The sequence below is a fragment of the Trypanosoma cruzi genome, genomic scaffold, assembly GCF_000209065.1.
Source record: "Trypanosoma cruzi strain CL Brener 1047053517071 genomic scaffold, whole genome shotgun sequence".
In the NCBI taxonomy this organism is placed as follows: domain Eukaryota; phylum Euglenozoa; class Kinetoplastea; order Trypanosomatida; family Trypanosomatidae; genus Trypanosoma; species Trypanosoma cruzi.
Window position 1 is genome coordinate 151252 of NW_001849513.1, and position 17312 is coordinate 168563.

Genomic DNA, 17312 nt, shown 5'->3' on the forward strand with positions numbered 1-17312 from the left:
AAAAAAAAAGGCAGAAAAAGAGGTAGAAATTATACCCCAAGCAAACATTACAATTTAACGGCCTCAATTGTGCCCATGGCGCATATCGGCAAACCAGCATCATAACACGGCAGTACAACTTACAAATAGGCAGTATTTCTTTTGTTTCTTTTTGCATCATGGAAGCCTAGAAACACCTGACCTCTGCAGCCTTTCTTCCCAAAAATTGTTCTTTTGGAATCTACGATCACGAAAAAAAAAAAAAAAAAATCTCGCAGAGATGAGCAGACCTTACATGACAGCACTTCGTCCCTGGCTCAGCCGGCCACCTCAACGTGGTGCCAGGGTCTAGTACTCTTTGCTAGAGAGGAAGCTAAGCGCCTGCTGTTCATGCTTCAAACCCGATGAGTAGTTGTTACTTAGTTTTACGGGCCGGAAGGGCAGATGTTGGAGCCATTCTATAATGGCTGCCCGCGGAGTAAGGTTATCCTTGCTGCTGAATTCCATCGTACGCTTACCAGAGCTGCACAATTGAGGTGTAGTTACTACGACTGGTAAGAGCAGAAAAAAAAAAAAAAAAAACAGCACTTCGTTGAGCCACGGTGGGGATCAAAAAAACTCACTTTTTTTTTTTTCCCTGGCAAAAACCGAATCCCATAAAACACGTCAATGACCAGAAATTAATATTTAACGTGTCGCACGATTGGAATAAACTTGTTCCGCTTTTGGATCCCCGGACCAGCTAAGAAGCAACGAGCTGCCCAGTAAAAACATCTCCATGTCAGCACCGCGGACCCAGCTTGAGAGCTGGCAATATGCTATGTCTGTCAATGCCCCCACCATAAACATTTCCAATTCGCCTATAAACGAGCATGCCACAAATTCCCTCCAGCGGGGGGCAGAAAGCTGATATAAACGTGTCGCACAAAGACACGCAGGAAAAAAATGAAAAAAACCCAAAAAGCCTTGCAACGCGCCCACCAGTAATATAATTGAAGAAAACGTAAAGACGTAATCGCTTGTGCCTCCCCTCACCGTCAATGCACCAAATCTGCAAAAAAAAAAAAAAAAAAAAAAAGGCAATAATTTAATCCCACTCAGGCTCCAAGCACAAAACTAAATCCATATATATATATATTTATTAATAAAGATACGTTTTTGTTTCACTATTGCATATCTAAAACTAGCGCACGAAAAAGTGAAAAAAATAACAAAATTATCATTAAAAATAAAATGCAATTCAATGCCATACAGACACTCTCGTTCCTCTCACACATCCTAGGAAAACAAACAAACAAAAAATCATCTTTAAACTCTCCCATGAAACATATATTAAATATATATAGGGAAAGGGTGGCGGGCGTTTGCCCACCATATCCAGTTATCAACCTCACAACCCAAAGGTCAATAATACTTGCGAAACGCATTAGAAAGATGCGCCCTCAACGCTTGAGAGAACCCCACAACCTCACTTCCCTTTTTACCTGAAGAAGTCATTTCATCTCTAGTGGTTTTTGGCAATGCAGCGTGATTGTCTCCCTCTGTATTTTGAGGAGCAAAAAAAATTCCCTCAATCTCACTTCTAATGACACCAACAAGGTCGCTTCGAAACGCCACCAACATTTGTTCAAAATTTTTCAACGTAACGCAGGCATCGCCCACAACTAAAGGCTCATTTCTCACTCCATCAAAAGATATTTTCTCAACACCCTCCTTCAAACGCTTTATCACATTTTGCTTATCATCATCGCGCGGAGAAATAAGAGGAAACATAAAACCGGAATTCATTTCTCCCATAGCTTCTTTATAAACCAAACTATTACACCCATTAACATCGTCGTCAGAAGGAATCATAGGGTCAACAAAAGCACTTGCATCCGAACTAACTTCAGAGCGCCCTGCAAATGAACCCTCTGAAGGAATCACAGCGACAGCCCCGCCATCACCGACACCAAATGGCATCAAGTGAGAAACAACACTTAATGAAGAATCTTCCGAGACCCTCGCAGCATTCGAAGACGGTGCTCCAAACACGTTCTTGAAAGGAGACTCCGCGGGTGGCTTCGCAGCAGTCGAAGACGGTGCTCCAAACACGCTCTTGAGAGGAGACTCCGCGGGTGGCTTCGCAGCAGTCGAAGACGGTGCTCCAAACACGTTCTTGAAAGGAGACTCCGCGGGTGGCTTCGCAGCAGTCGAAGACGGTTCTCCAAACACGTTCTTGAAAGGAGACTCCGCGGGTGGCTTTGCAGCAGTCGAAGACGGTGCTCCAAACACGCTCTTGAGAGGAGACTCCGCGGGTGGCTTCGCATCAGTCGAAGACGGTGCTCCAAACACGTTCTTGAAAGGAGACTCCGCGGGTGGCTTCGCAGCAGTCGAAGACGGTGCTCCAAACACGTTCTTGAAAGGAGACTCCGCGGGTGGCTTTGCATCAGTCGAAGACGGTGCTCCAAACACGCTCTTGAGAGGAGACTCCGCGGTTGGCTTCGCAGCAGTCGAAGACGGTGCTCCAAACACGCTCTTGAGAGGAGACTCCGCGGGTGGCTTTGCAGCAGTCGAAGACGGTGCTCCAAACACGCTCTTGAGAGGAGACTCCGCGGGTGGCTTCGCAGCAGTCGAAGACGGTGCTCCAAACACGTTCTTGAAAGGAGACTCCGCGGGTGGCTTCGCAGCAGTCGAAGACGGTGCTCCAAACACGTTCTTGAAAGGAGACTCCGCGGGTGGCTTCGCAGCAGTCGAAGACGGTGCTCCAAACACGTTCTTGAAAGGAGACTCCGCTGGTGGCTTCGCAGCAGTCGAAGACGGTGCTCCAAACACGCTCTTGAAAGGAGACTCCGCGGGTGGCTTCGCAGCAGTCGAAGACGGTGCTCCAAACACGTTCTTGAAAGGAGACTCCGCTGGTGGCTTCGCAGCAGTCGAAGACGGTGCTCCAAACACGCTCTTGAAAGGAGACTCCGCGGGTGGCTTCGCAGCAGTCGAAGACGGTGCTCCAAACACGTTCTTGAAAGGAGACTCCGCTGGTGGCTTTGCAGCAGTCGAAGACGGTGCTCCAAACACGCTCTTGAGAGGAGACTCCGCTGGTGGCTTCGCAGCAGTCGAAGACGGTGCTCCAAACACGTTCTTGAAAGGAGACTCCGCGGGTGGCTTCGCAGCAGTCGAAGACGGTGCTCCAAACACGTTCTTGAAAGGAGACTCCGCTGGTGGCTTCGCAGCAGTCGAAGACGGTGCTCCAAACACGCTCTTGAAAGGAGACTCCGCGGGTGGCTTCGCAGCAGTCGAAGACGGTGCTCCAAACACGCTCTTGAGAGGAGACTCCGCGGGTGGCTTCGCAGCAGTCGAAGACGGTGCTCCAAACACGCTCTTGAAAGGAGACTCCGCGGGTGGCTTCGCAGCAGTCGAAGACGGTGCTCCAAACACGTTCTTGAAAGGAGACTCCGCGGGTGGCTTTGCATCAGTCGAAGACGGTGCTCCAAACACGCTCTTGAAAGGAGACTCCGCGGGTGGCTTCGCAGCAGTCGAAGACGGTGCTCCAAACACGTTCTTGAAAGGAGACTCCGCTGGTGGCTTCGCAGCAGTCGAAGACGGTGCTCCAAACACGTTCTTGAAAGGAGACTCCGCTGGTGGCTTCGCAGCAGTCGAAGACGGTGCTCCAAACACGCTCTTGAGAGGAGACTCCGCGGGTGGCTTCGCAGTGAATGTGTTTTGAGTTGCCGTTCGGTAGAAGGTACGCTTTGCTGCACATGGCCAACAGTCGCTTCTAACTTCCGTCTTTCCGCTCAGGTGTTGTCCGGCTAGTGGCTTTACCTTGTCACAAACGCGACACCTCCAGATATAAGAGGAACTGCTCTCGGATTCCTTTGTCTCCTTTTTGTCCCCAACATTAGGGAAAAGAAATAGATGCTCCTCCGCTTCTACCGGAATACGTGGAGGCTCAAACGCCACTACGGCTTTCACACCCCCTGACGTTGAAGATAAATTGATCACGGGCTTTCTGTTATCATCTTCATCCACATCCTGTTTTCCACATACCGACAATTTTTCCCTTTCCAGTATGAATGTCGACTTCCTCGCGCACGGCCAACAGTCGGAGCGTACTTCAGTCTTATTTTTTAAATGTTCTCCAGAAAGATCCTTTGCCTTACCACAACGGGAACATTTCCACACTCCATTTTTGCCACAGGAGGTGCCTCCCAACTCCTTCACAGCTAACTCCGCGGGTGGCTTTGCATCAGTCGAAGACGGTGCTCCAAACACGCTCTTGAGAGGAGACTCCGCGGGTGGCTTCGCAGCAGTCGAAGACGGTGCTCCAAACACGTTCTTGAAAGGAGACTCCGCGTGTGGCTTCGCAGCAGTCGAAGACGGTGCTCCAAACACGCTCTTGAGAGGAGACTCCGCGGGTGGCTTCGCATCAGTCGAAGACGGTGCTCCAAACACGTTCTTGAAAGGAGACTCCGCGTGTGGCTTCGCATCAGTCGAAGACGGTGCTCCAAACACGTTCTTGAAAGGAGACTCCGCGGGTGGCTTCGCAGCAGTCGAAGACGGTGCTCCAAACACGTTCTTGAAAGGAGACTCCGCGGGTGGCTTCGCAGCAGTCGAAGACGGTGCTCCAAACACGTTCTTGAAAGGAGACTCCGCGGGTGGCTTCGCAGCAGTCGAAGACGGTGCTCCAAACACGTTCTTGAAAGGAGACTCCGCGGGTGGCTTCGCAGCAGTCGAAGACGGTGCTCCAAACACGTTCTTGAAAGGAGACTCCGCGGGTGGCTTTGCATCAGTCGAAGACGGTGCTCCAAACACGCTCTTGAAAGGAGACTCCGCGTGTGGCTTCGCAGCAGTCGAAGACGGTGCTCCAAACACGCTCTTGAGAGGAGACTCCGCGTGTGGCTTCGCAGCAGTCGAAGACGGTGCTCCAAACACGCTCTTGAGAGGAGACTCCGCGTGTGGCTTCGCAGCAGTCGAAGACGGTGCTCCAAACACGCTCTTGAGAGGAGACTCCGCGTGTGGCTTCGCAGCAGTCGAAGACGGTGCTCCAAACACGTTCTTGAAAGGAGACTCCGCGGGTGGCTTCGCAGCAGTCGAAGACGGTGCTCCAAACACGTTCTTGAAAGGAGACTCCGCGTGTGGCTTCGCAGCAGTCGAAGACGGTGCTCCAAACACGCTCTTGAGAGGAGACTCCGCGTGTGGCTTCGCAGCAGTCGAAGACGGTGCTCCAAACACGCTCTTGAAAGGAGACTCCGCGGGTGGCTTCGCAGCAGTCGAAGACGGTGCTCCAAACACGTTCTTGAAAGGAGACTCCGCTGGTGGCTTCGCAGCAGTCGAAGACGGTGCTCCAAACACGTTCTTGAAAGGAGACTCCGCGGGTGGCTTCGCAGCAGTCGAAGACGGTGCTCCAAACACGTTCTTGAAAGGAGACTCCGCTGGTGTCTTCGCAGCAGTCGAAGACGGTGCTCCAAACACGCTCCTGAAAGGAGACTCCGCGGGTGGCTTCGCAGCAGTCGAAGACGGTGCTCCAAACACGTTCTTGAGAGGAGACTCCGCGTGTGGCTTCGCAGTGAATGTGTTTTGAGTTGCCGTTCGGTAGAAGGTACGCTTTGCTGCACATGGCCAACAGTCGCTTCTAACTTCCGTCTTTCCGCTCAGGTGTTGTCCGGCTAGTGGCTTTACCTTGTCACAAACGCGACACCTCCAGATATAAGAGGAACTGCTCTCGGATTCCTTTGTCTCCTTTTTGTCCCCAACATTAGGGAAAAGAAATAGATGCTCCTCCGCTTCTACCGGAATACGTGGAGGCTCAAACGCCACTACGGCTTTCACACCCCCTGACGTTGAAGATAAATTGATCACGGGCTTTCTGTTATCATCTTCATCCACATCCTGTTTTCCACATACCGACAATTTTTCCCTTTCCAGTATGAATGTCGACTTCCTCGCGCACGGCCAACAGTCGGAGCGTACTTCAGTCTTATTTTTTAAATGTTCTCCAGAAAGATCCTTTGCCTTACCACAACGAGAACATTTCCACACTCCATTTTTGCCACAGGAGGTGCCTCCCAACTCCTTCACAGCTAACTCCGCGGGTGGCTTTGCATCAGTCGAAGACGGTGCTCCAAACACGCTCTTGAAAGGAGACTCCGCGGGTGGCTTTGCATCAGTCGAAGACGGTGCTCCAAACACGCTCTTGAAAGGAGACTCCGCGGGTGGCTTCGCAGCAGTCGAAGACGGTGCTCCAAACACGCTCTTGAAAGGAGACTCCGCGGGCGGTTTCTCATTATCTGAAGAGGTTTTTTTTGGGTTTACTGTATTGCTGAATGTAATGTTAGTTTCGTGTTTTTTTCTGGATGCAGCATTGCGTTGATCTTCATCGTTGATGCTTGTATAAGGTCGCATTACTAACCTTGGGTATGTGTTTTTAATTTTTATAATTGTATCTAATTGAGAAGACTGTTGTTTGGAAAAGAAATTATTGATGTATGATTATGTCAATATTCGGCATGTTTTTGACTTTCATGAGGTAATTTTTGTAAATAGTACAAATAGCTAATTTGAATAATTAATCATCTTCATTTACGTAAGTGTTGCTAACCGATTTTTTTCAGGGTGTTCTCAAAGTTTTCTCGGGCCACTTTTTCTCTTTCTTTGGCCACTCTCACGCGCTTTTGAAGGTCATTTATTTCCTTGTTAATGTGATAAGAAAGTAACAGGAAATCGTTCGAGTACAACGGTGAGTTTCCTATATCTTCTATTGTTTTTTCAAGCTTGTTTCCTATGTCGGGTAATATTACGTTTTTTTCTTTTAAAGTGTGATTGATGTCCAATTCATTTTGATCATTTGGAACAATATCATGCTGTATTTGCATCTCCGAACCTATTGTCTCCTCATAATTGCCACTAAAGGCTCGAGATTCGTCCATTCCGTTTTTATGGTCTTTGTCCATTCTTGTATTTTTGCGTATGAAGCGTACAGGGCGTCACTAAACAAGTTCGTAAGTAGCCACACAAAATGTGCACTCAAAAAGACGTAATAGCCTTAATAATCGAACATGGGATTCTTGTTGAGTACGTAAAAAAAAAAAAAAAAAAAAAAAACATCAGCATTTGGTACTTGAATCAGATCCGCAGATAAAAAAGAAAAAATAAAATTAAAGAAAAAACAGCAATGAAACAATAATATATGAAATAATATAACGACTATACCCATTTCTCTGTCTAACACGAGTGGTGTCAAAAAAAAAAAAAAGCTCATAGTGAATATGATGTATTTTAAGGATAAAAATAATTTCTGTTTCTCAGCTATAGGTTTAAATTAATAGCTTTATCAAATTATGCCCCACTTCCCTCCTACCCACACACACACACACAAAAAGTGATTCCATTTGTTTTCTTTTCACTTGACACATCACAAGCAATGAGAGATTCAACAAGTCTTTTTTTCTTACGAACTAATATTCATATCACCCAAAGTTATAATTGTGGTTTTCCTCAGCATAGTAACACTGATGGAGTCTTTAAAAATTCATGAACACAATAAACGTTTACTTTCCCTTATTTTCGTCCAGAAACAGAAAATGGTAATACTTATGTGTTAGTCCCGTGAAACTGATTTGGAGTAAAAGCAGATTTCCACACACCTCTTTCTCAGTTTATCCGCACATTGTTAAATGCCGCTATAAAATCCTTTAAATTAGCACCATCTCAACAACAAAAACAAAAATCTTTCAATTCTTTACACCCAATAGTATAATGAAGACAAGTAAGAAAGGTATTTAAAATAAACTTAATACAGTGAAAAAAAAAAAAAAAAAAAAAAAAAAAAAGACCACAAAAAGATAAATAAAAAAATTATATTTAATAAGCATATACCATTGAACGCCTATTTCAGTGACAGCTTGAAGGAAAAAGAAAACAAAATAACATTATAACGATATATATATATGTATATATATATAGGTCACAAGGTCTTAGACGATAAAGTTCATTTTTTCCTTTCTTTCGTATGAACAACGCACACACACAAATAAAAAACAACAACAAGAGATAAGGATATCCAATGATGCGTTTTCGGTTGAACAAAAGTCCTGGGCTCATGAATATAAATAAAAACTCTTTATTCTATAAGCTTACTTTCGTGACTTCCGCAAAAACGGTCACCTTCAAAAAAATCAACAATCTAGCTTGACAATATGCAAGTATATAGAATAATAATAAAAAAAATTAGATAAGAATATTAGACCTTTCCATCAAATACTAAGAAAAACAATGTCTACATTTAAATACATATAAAAGCACTAGTAATTTTGGGGAAAATAGCCAAAGACTTTCATAGATTGTGAAAAAAATAATACGGGAGTCCAAACGTTTCGCACAATGTTCAATACTCCCAAACCTCTCACGATTAAAAAGCTTTCGTGTCTTCACTCAAAATAGCCCAGAAAGGACAGATGAGAAATTTCCCCTTCCCATCCCCAACGAAAACAACAAAATAAAGAGCAACAAAAACAAGAAAACACCCATAAACCAACGCAATAAGAAAAGCCCAAAACCAAGGAAAATCATTCTGCTCATGAAACTCCTGCATCGACCAAATGCATAAAATAAAAGATCCCCTTACTCCATTTCCCCTCCCGTTTTATCGAATAAATTGATGGACCGCTCGCCGTGCGGCGGCCCGTTCCTTCCGGCCCCGTGGTGCCACAAATTCGCCCCGGCAAGGCGTGTCCGGTCCGGACGCTGCTTGTGACGTCTTCCGCCCCGCGCCAACGACCCCTGTGGTGAAGGACGCATCGCTGACTGCGGGCTTCCCCCGACAATACGGGGCAATTGGCCCTGGCACCACGGCGAGGTGGCCGGCATCGCCAGGGGAGCGGTCTCCCGTTGGGCTTTTCGCTTTGCCTTGGAGGACTTTGGTCGCGTGCTGCCCTGTCGGCCCGCACTCCTGTGGTGTGGAGGTGACTGGCTGTGGTTCCCTCAGTCCCAAAATGCCGGGCAATTGACCGTGACACGCGCGATGCCCACTTTCGCATGTGTTTGCCGCCGCCTTCTCCGGGTCAGGCACTTCGCCCCCCGCAAGAATACCGCTGGCTCTGTGGGGTGCCTTACGATGCATTGGCGCCACAGTGGCGACGACACCACTGTGCAGTGCAGGCTGAGACCCGGAGCACTGCGCCGCGGAATGGTTGGTTTCTGGCTTCCCGCAGAGTCCCGCCCTCGTCCTTCGGTGCTCAAACTTGGCGCAGCGATGAGGCAGCCAACCATGAAATCAACAGGAGGATGAGCTTTTGGTTGCGGAAGAAGGCTGGGGGAATATTTGGAGGGTTTGCTTTTTTAACCAAAAGACAATTGATTGCGATCTGCGCTCTGTGTTTAGTTGCATTTCGCGTTTGGTTGCCATGCCTTCTGCTGCATTGCGATTTTTTCCATTAACTGCAAATCACTGTGTGATTGGATGGTGACGCTCTCCATGCACCTATTCTTTACTACGACACATTAGCAAAAGGTTGCTGTTTTGTGGCAATGAATCTTGTGAGGCACCAGCGGAACGCGGGAGGGTGGTGCAACCGATGGCGGATATGTTAGTGGGACAAAATGGAAGGCTTTTCCTCCGTTGCCACGATTCCTCAAGAAGTGCGTCGCCATTCGAATCAAGCTTCTGTCCGCTTTTGCCAAATGTGCAAATCGAGGACATGAGGGCCGAAAGTTTTTCCTGCGAACCAGCGTGCGTCACCGTGTGGATATTGGTTGCCGAGTTACAGACGATTTAACCGACGCCAACGTTTTGTTCACGATGGATGGTATGAATATATATATAGATATATGGTACTTGGGTGCATTGTGGATAACTTGCTCATCGGTTCATCAAGAACAGGGCATTTTGTCTGCTTTTGGCCGTTGCACACTAGGTGTCTTTGCGTTCATGGTATCACTTTCATTTCTCTCTCTAAACGTCCCTCCTCCGCCGAGGAGACAAGATGGGGGTCGCATGTACTCTCGGCGTAGTGAGTGGGAATGGGTGGCAAAAAGACCATTTTTCCTTGTTTCCTTCTCAGAGAAAGAGAGTTCATCACCCATGAGATGATGGATTTGTTCTTTCTTGTCGTTTGATACTCTTGCTGTGTTTGGAGGACAGCTTTGCAAAAACACATTACTTTTGATGATGGAATTGTGCTTGCGTTCGATCTTTCCCTCTTCTTGCATTGTTGCATTTTTTGATGTTTCTGATGACGAGTGTTGTTGCAGAAGACATGCTGAGGCGCTGGGCTTCATCATCGATCCATTTATTTGTTTTGTTTTTGCATCTGGTGCGGTTTGCGGTGTCTCTGATGGCCTCCCGCATGGAGGGTTTCATTGGGGCATTCAAGCCGTCCTGTGAGGACGCAAGGCCAAGGAAGGCATCCATGCATGGCGGTATTTTTGGAATTATTTTTGCTTCTTTTGGGATGAAGAGTCTGAACGGAGATGGAGTGCGTTTTTCTTATTTTTGCGGCGATACGAGAGCGTTTCATTTTGCGACGAGAACCACACTTGTCCGTGTGCCATTGGCCTTTTTAATTTGAGTGTTGACGCTTTGGATGGCTCTGCCGACTGCTCTCTTATTTTTGTGTTTTGGGGGTGGAGTCCCTGTTTGGTGACGATTCTGCGCATGTTGTTTTGGTGTTGGTCCGACCAGGGCGGAATATATCCACTGCGTCGGGGAAAGGCTTCTGGTGGACCCAACGACACGGCGGCTGGGGGGAAATAACGCGACGGACGTTATCCCTTTGATGGTGGTCCCGCTGATGCTCGATCCGATGGACTTTCGGAGGACGATGTGCAACATCAGTGTGCCAATCCGGCTGTTGGTTTTGGTGCAGAACGGGCGGGAGGCGATGCTGTCGTTGTACCTGCAGGAACTCGAGAGGGTCTATGGGTGGTCCGGACGCCTGGTTGTGAGTCGTCACCCGGAAAACATCGGGTACAGCGCTGCGGTGAACATTGGGCTACGACTTGCACTCTCGCTGCCGCGCGAGGAAGTGCCTTTGTTTTTGTAACAAACAGCGACGTAGAGTTTTCACCCGATCTTCTTCCCAACCTTCTGCGCGATGTGCATGAAATGACGAGGCATGATGCCACTCGCATGGATGAGTTGGCGGCGGAGGTGGCGAATGAGCCGAGCGAGTACAGTCCCGTTTTGCGACGGGGCTTGAGGGTGCTGCGCTCCACGGTGAACGATAACCGATTGTCGACGTCTGCGCTGCTGCCTGACCGCATCCGTTATGCTTCTGTGAAGGAGCGTGAAAAGGCGTTTTCGAAGCATTACGGGCACTTCTGCGCGTATTACAAAGGCAGTTGTTTTGCGTCTGTTATGTTGACACGCCTGGCGATTAGTACGGTGGGATATTTTGACGAGAACTTCTACCCAGCTTACGTGGAGGATGTCGACTACAGCTTACGCCTCCGTTTGCTTGGATTTCAGGAGCGAAATGTCTTCTACGGCAAATTTGTGCATCGCGGCAGCTCGAGTATTCGTTTCTCTAATAAAATGGATCTACCGGACGCTCTCTGGTACCGTCGCGTCAGGTCTTTGAGTGCGAACGATGCATATGCCAAGATGAAATGGAACCGTCCACGGGCGTGCAGTGGCGGGTACAAGGAGCCATATGACGGCATGGTCCCCGCAGACGTTTGGGTGAAGGATGAGGCGCGCATACAGCGCATTCGGGTCCACGGGCATGATGAGGAGCAAGGGGTCCCAAAGGTTGAGTACGAAAGGAGCCTTTGGTACTCTTTCAGAACGAAGGGAAGATGAACTGGCGCCAGTCACAAGTTTTGCTTTCTTATTTTGTTTTGCTTTAATTTTTAAAAATTTACACCTCTGTTTGGTTATTTACACGAATAATATTTAAGCGAGTACGCCATGGGTTTTAAAGAGCGCAAGCATATATTTGACATGACAGGGGGAGGGTGCAGCGTCCAAACTTGGCCGTGTTGCTGAAGGTAAGAGAGGGCGGCAGCAAGCAGTAAAAATAAAGATGATGAATGAGGGAGAAATAAAAGGGGAGGGAAGCAGAAAAAAAGTCAAAAATATTGTGAGCACAACGCTGCTTCTTACCGTGGGCGATCGACACCGCAATTGGCTACTAATTTACCCACTGAAGGTGACACCCGTTTCCGCTGAATATGCCGCGTGCATATCTGTCGGGCTCTTTGTTTATTCTTTTGGTTTGTTTGTCTCCTTCACATTTATTTCTCCGCGCCGCCTGACCCACTCGTTTATTATTCCCCTCTCTGTTTTTGTGCGTGCACCGAGAGAAGGGCTCGGGGACATGAAGTACGCTCCCCTTCTGTGACATGCCACCAAAAACAGAAGGGAAGAAAAAAAAGAAAAGTGAGGCGGGGAGGGGGACCATCGCCACGCGTCCTTTTCTTCGAGAAGGCTGCTCGCCATGCCATTGAGGCGCGCCGTGTGCTTCGCGAGGCTCGCTGGACTCGATTGGGGTGCCGTGAGTGATGGTGCGTGTGAGTGTGGCGGATGCGTCTCCCAGGCGTCCCTAGAGGACCCTCTGGTCATTGGGACTGCGTGGAATGCGGGATTCCGCGGGGATATTTGGCCGTTTTGTTTTTATTCCTCAATCCGCCCATCCCAAACCTCAACACGGCGGCTGATCCAACGACTGCGACGGGATCCGTTGCGTATTTCTGAATCTTTTTTGCGTTACAGGGGCAGGCCTGGTGTGTCCTGCTTGGCAGACACGGTGAACGGAAGTGGGCTGCGTTATTGGGAAAGCGATGGTCACGGCGGAGCGTGTTGCGTACGTCGCAATTTGGCGTGCTTGTGGCGAGTCTTGCGGATGATGTGACGACGCCTCTTTTACTTGCGGGGAGAGAAGCGATGCTCAACGGTGGTGCACACGTTGCGTGTGGAGGCTTCTCTTGCTGTTGGTTTGTGAATGTTTTTTTTTTTTTCGCTTTTGCTGAAACACCACAGAGGGCGGTATCTGCGGACAGCAGAGCATTGCGAGGAGGGGCATCGCACGATTTTTGGCGCGATGAGGCGGCTTTTATGACTTTACGGTGTTTATTTTCAGGGTTGAGAGGCTATTCTTTGCTGGAATGTATTGTGGGAGACCATCCGCGTGTTTTTTTTTTTTTTTTTAGTCAATCCCTTGGAATTTGGTGTCTGCCGTGAAACAGATTTTGATGGCCGTTTTATGGCAGTGAGGTGCATTTTTATTTTTATTTTATTGGCGAGTGGGTGAATTGTGTTGCGTTCTGTTGTGCGGCTTGTTGCTGACGGCAAGTGGCCGCAGGTAGACGTTGTGAGCGCCTTCGACACGAGGTGCGATTGAGCAGTCATCTCCTCCGCTCGCCGGTACATGTTGTTGAGGCGGCGTGATGATAATGAATCGGCCTCTCAGAAGGGTAACAAGAGGACGTTTGCTCTTCCTGCTGCGGTTCACGAGTGAACCTCCAATACGTGGGCGGGGTTGCCCTGTGTGCCGTATTTCTTTGAATTTCGATGAGTTTTGCACATGGCCATCCACACACACATGCACACAATCTCAATGTTTGCCCTCCTGTGGGCGGGAGACCGGGATGCAAAGAGAAGAATGTGGCCCGTGCCAGCATGTGACAAAGTCTTTCTTGGGAGGGATTGCGACTGTGATGTACGTCCTGGCAGGCAGGAATGGGATGAGAGGGGAGCGGAGGGCGAGTAACAACGATTCTGTGCGAGGCAATGCGCAGTGACTAGGGCAAAGTGGTATTTATGTTGGGCTTTTTAAAGCATTTTTGTCTTTTTCTTTTGTGGCAATGGAAAGGAACTTTGGGTGATGTGTTGTGGATTATTTGCACATAATTGAGCGCGGCAACACCATTTGCGGAGAAAATGAATGGCAACTGCGTGAGGCTTGTTTTGTGAGCGCGAGATGGTCGGGGAGGTGTTCAACGCCCCGAGAGGCCAGGAGCAAAGAGGCCTGCATTGCTGCAAGCAGAGGGATTCACGCTCCTGTTGGTGGCGTTGCTGTGGAGCCCTGAAGTGCCTGCAGGGAAGTTGTTTCCGCCGCCTCATTATTTTGTTGATTGGTGCTTGCCGAGGTCTTTTGAGGCGGGACATGGGATGGACCGAGAGAGCGAGTGTCGTGTGACTGTGCTCTGGATTGATGCTGCCCACTTTTGTGCACATATTTTTGTTTGTGTCCGCGTCCTTGCCGCGGCAGTGCACCGGGAGCGTGTGACCGATCACTGTATCACTTGCAGACTGTTTTGGCAGGACTTTGAATGGCGTCGCCGAATGATAAAACTCCGCTTGCATGTGTGTGTGTGTGTGTTGGCTTCCGCCGTGTTCCGCCGTGTTGTTGTTGTTTTTGTTTTCTGTGTGCGATTGCTTTCCGTGTCGTCCCTTACGGATTCTATTTTTTCCCGCACTTTGCGTGAGTGATGTGCTCTGCTCCCCGCTGACGTGTCTGATGTATTGCCGCTGTTGCTGCCTTCTTCCTATTTCTGACATACACACGCTAGGAAAGAAAGCAACCAAACGCGAATTGCTACTGTGAGATTCGAGGACACTGAAAGGACCAACAACAAAAACACCGCCCACACACAAATATTTGTATGCTTTCACGTGTTGCTTCTGTGAATGCACCCCGCACACACAACCGTCGCCGCGTGACCGGATCCAGCGGAAGGAGGAGGGAAGGAAAAGAGAGTGAGCCGCAGAGGCCCAACATGTCCCGGCTTGTGTTTAATTCCACGGTGCTGCTTCTTTTTCTCGTGTGGATGATTTGCTGCGACTGTGGAGCTGCAGCCGCTGGGGGCAGTAAAACAAGGAATACCATTGATCAGTTTAAGGGGATGACGTCGATATCATTTGCTAATTGGAGGGAGTTTAAGGAGGACGGCGGCAAAATCACCTCGCTCCGTGTTCCTGGTCTTGTTAAAGTGGGTGATGATGTATTTGCCGTGGCTGAAGCGCAGTGCGGGGAAGGATGGAGCCGGCCGCTGTGCTGGGATTGTGTCAAAGCACCTGGATATAAAGGGTGACTCAATGGATATTTCGATGTCGGATATGAATTGTTTTTGCACACAAATTGTGGGCACCGCCGCGAATAATTTTGGGACAACGGAAGCGTTGCGGCCAACGACAGTTGTGCTTGAGGACAGTGTTTACATGCTCCTGGGAAACCACAGCCTTACAAAGCCGCAGGTTGAAGGTACGAATGAGCGGGGCCTTTTACTCGTGAAGGGAACTGTCGCTGATGAGGGTGGAAACAAGAAGAAACTTTTGTGGAATGAGACCTATTTGGTGAAGCCTGAACTCAAAGGAGAATCTCATTCCTTGACCGAGTTAATTGGCGGTGGAGGATCGGGTGCTGTGATGCGTGACGGCACGATTGTGTTTCCCATGCAGGCCAAAGAGAAGGATGGAAAGAGCGTTTTACTGTCTATGCGTTTCCCCAATTTAGGGAACAAATGGCAGCTTTCATCCACGACGACTGGTAAGGGCTGCAGGGATCCAACCCTGGTGAAGTGGGAAGAAGACAAAGACGACGAAAGACTCCTCATGATGGCTCATTGTGCTGGAGGCTACTATGACGTTTACATGTCCACTCCGCATGGAGTCAGTTGGTATTCATCGGGTGAGCCAATTAACCGCGTGTGGGGCAACTCACGTGATCGAACAGGGGACGGCGTCAAAAGTGGATTTACCACCGCAATCATTGAGGAAAAGGAGGTGATGCTCATCACCGCGCCGGTGTACCCGAAGGAGGAAAATGGAAAGGGTCGGCTCCATCTTTGGGTGACGGATAAGGCACGTGTGTATGATGTTGGGCCGGTCCCTGGCTCAGCCGGCCACCTCAACGTGGTGCCAGGGTCTAGTACTCTTTGCTAGAGAGGAAGCTAAGCGCCTGCTGCCCATCCGCTGCACGCGGAGAGGCAGTAGGCGCCGCTCAAACGGGTCGGAAGGGCACCAGATGGAGCCATGTACATGGCTGCCCGCGGAGCGGTATTTCCATCCGCTGCTGAATTCCATCGGCGCTTATCAGCGCTATACATACTGTTTGCGTGCCTTATGTGACGCGCAACGACAAAAGCTACTGCTAATCGGAGACATTGAGCAGAACCCAGGCCCCATAGCAGTACTCCAGATGAACGTTTCTTGCCTCACGCCGTCAAAACTCGCAACATTAATGGCGCAAGGAGCAGACATAATAGCCATCCAGGAGACTTGGAAGTCGTCGGAGCAGATCGCCAGCATGCATACTGGAGATTATGTGCTCTATGCACAGTCGCGCATCGGCAAGGGAGGCGGTGTGGCGGTGCTGGTGGAGAAAACTCTCCGCTCCAAGCGTATACCCCTCACCATCCCCCAGCATGACACCAGCCTTGAAGTGGTGGTGGTCCAGGTTGCTCTGGACCAGAACCGTGATCTTATCGTAGCGAGTGCCTATATGAGACCACCACCGCAAGTAACGCAATCCTTCAGGCGGTTAGTAAACTGCCTTCCAGCCTCGTCGCCGCTCCTGCTGTGCGGGGATTTCAACATGCATCACCCACAGTGGGAGCCATTCTTGGAGTCTTCTCCAAGCGAGGTTGCCGCAGAATTTTTAGAACTGTGCACGGATGCGGGACTCACCTTGGTTAACACCCCTGGTGAGATCACGTATGCTCGTGGCACAAGAGAACGATCCTGTATCGATCTGACATGGTCAAATGCTTTGACTGTGCCAGATTGGTCAGCTTCTGTGTCGCCGCTTAGTGATCATTACATGCTAACATTCACGCTGCATCAGGCATTTAAGGATACCATACCTTCGGCACCCCCTTCGGCACCTAAGATATTCTACAGTTGGGGGAAGTGTAAATGGGATTTATTCATCAAGGACTTCGACGCACAACTTCCGGCATATGACTATAAAAAGCAGTCCACCGGCATTAAAGCTTTCACGAGAGCGCTTATTACTTCGTATCGACGACATTGCCCCCGCGGCATGCACAAGGATGGTCCCAGGCTTTGGGACGACACTCTCATGGAGGCAGAGCGGATTGCTACCGACAGCAAGGCCCGCTATCTACAGTTACCGACGCCTGACCGTGAGGCAGAAATGCAACGGACAAGGAGTCAATTCTTCCTCCTACTTCGAGAGCGCTTGCGCAACACGTATCTACGTCGCATCAGCAAGTTAAATCCAGGCGAACCACTCGCATGGAAATACATTTCCGGACGAAAAAAGGCATCACTTCCACCTCCTACATCATTGTTGTTGGGAGATGGTCAACACACTTATAAAACAGCAAGGAGAGCAGCGAATGCTCTCAATCGCATCTTTTTTTCCACTTCACCCCTCTCACAAGGCAGTTGGGTT

At 49.1% G+C, this 17312-nt stretch overlaps 1 protein-coding gene and 2 pseudogenes across 1 annotated transcript, besides 20 other annotated features; 2 read left to right on the forward strand and 1 right to left on the reverse strand.

Annotated features, from left to right (window-relative positions):
- Positions 1-9: part of a microsatellite that runs on past the window's edge.
- Positions 1-4831: part of a sequence feature (heterozygous, Esmeraldo-like haplotype) that runs on past the window's edge.
- Positions 290-560: a mobile genetic element.
- Positions 1035-1057: a microsatellite.
- Positions 1104-1128: a sequence feature (AT_rich).
- Positions 1384-6360, reverse strand: Tc00.1047053508831.150 (hypothetical protein, conserved; the record flags this gene model as incomplete). The annotated part of the gene is made up of 1 exon (XM_813835.1): positions 1384-6360. One exon carries the CDS (start codon positions 6358-6360, stop codon positions 1384-1386), a length of 4977 nt encoding a protein of 1658 aa, XP_818928.1.
- Positions 4832-5456: a sequence feature (areas not merged during assembly with more than two copies in the genome that could not be assigned to a particular haplotype).
- Positions 5457-5544: a sequence feature (heterozygous, non-Esmeraldo-like haplotype).
- Positions 5545-6238: a sequence feature (areas merged during assembly that could not be assigned to a particular haplotype. This can correspond to areas where the two haplotypes were merged or to regions with more than two copies in the genome that were merged during assembly.).
- Positions 6239-8701: a sequence feature (heterozygous, Esmeraldo-like haplotype).
- Positions 7036-7059: a microsatellite.
- Positions 7759-7812: a microsatellite.
- Positions 7895-7919: a microsatellite.
- Positions 8702-9487: a sequence feature (haploid, Esmeraldo-like haplotype).
- Positions 8795-8831: a mobile genetic element.
- Positions 9488-10112: a sequence feature (areas not merged during assembly with more than two copies in the genome that could not be assigned to a particular haplotype).
- Positions 10113-10172: a sequence feature (heterozygous, non-Esmeraldo-like haplotype).
- Positions 10173-11107: a sequence feature (areas merged during assembly that could not be assigned to a particular haplotype. This can correspond to areas where the two haplotypes were merged or to regions with more than two copies in the genome that were merged during assembly.).
- Tc00.1047053508831.180 lies at positions 10730-11755 on the forward strand (annotated as a pseudogene).
- Positions 11108-11254: a sequence feature (heterozygous, non-Esmeraldo-like haplotype).
- Positions 11255-17312: part of a sequence feature (areas not merged during assembly with more than two copies in the genome that could not be assigned to a particular haplotype) that runs on past the window's edge.
- Tc00.1047053508831.190 lies at positions 14560-15783 on the forward strand (annotated as a pseudogene).
- Positions 15784-17312: part of a mobile genetic element that runs on past the window's edge.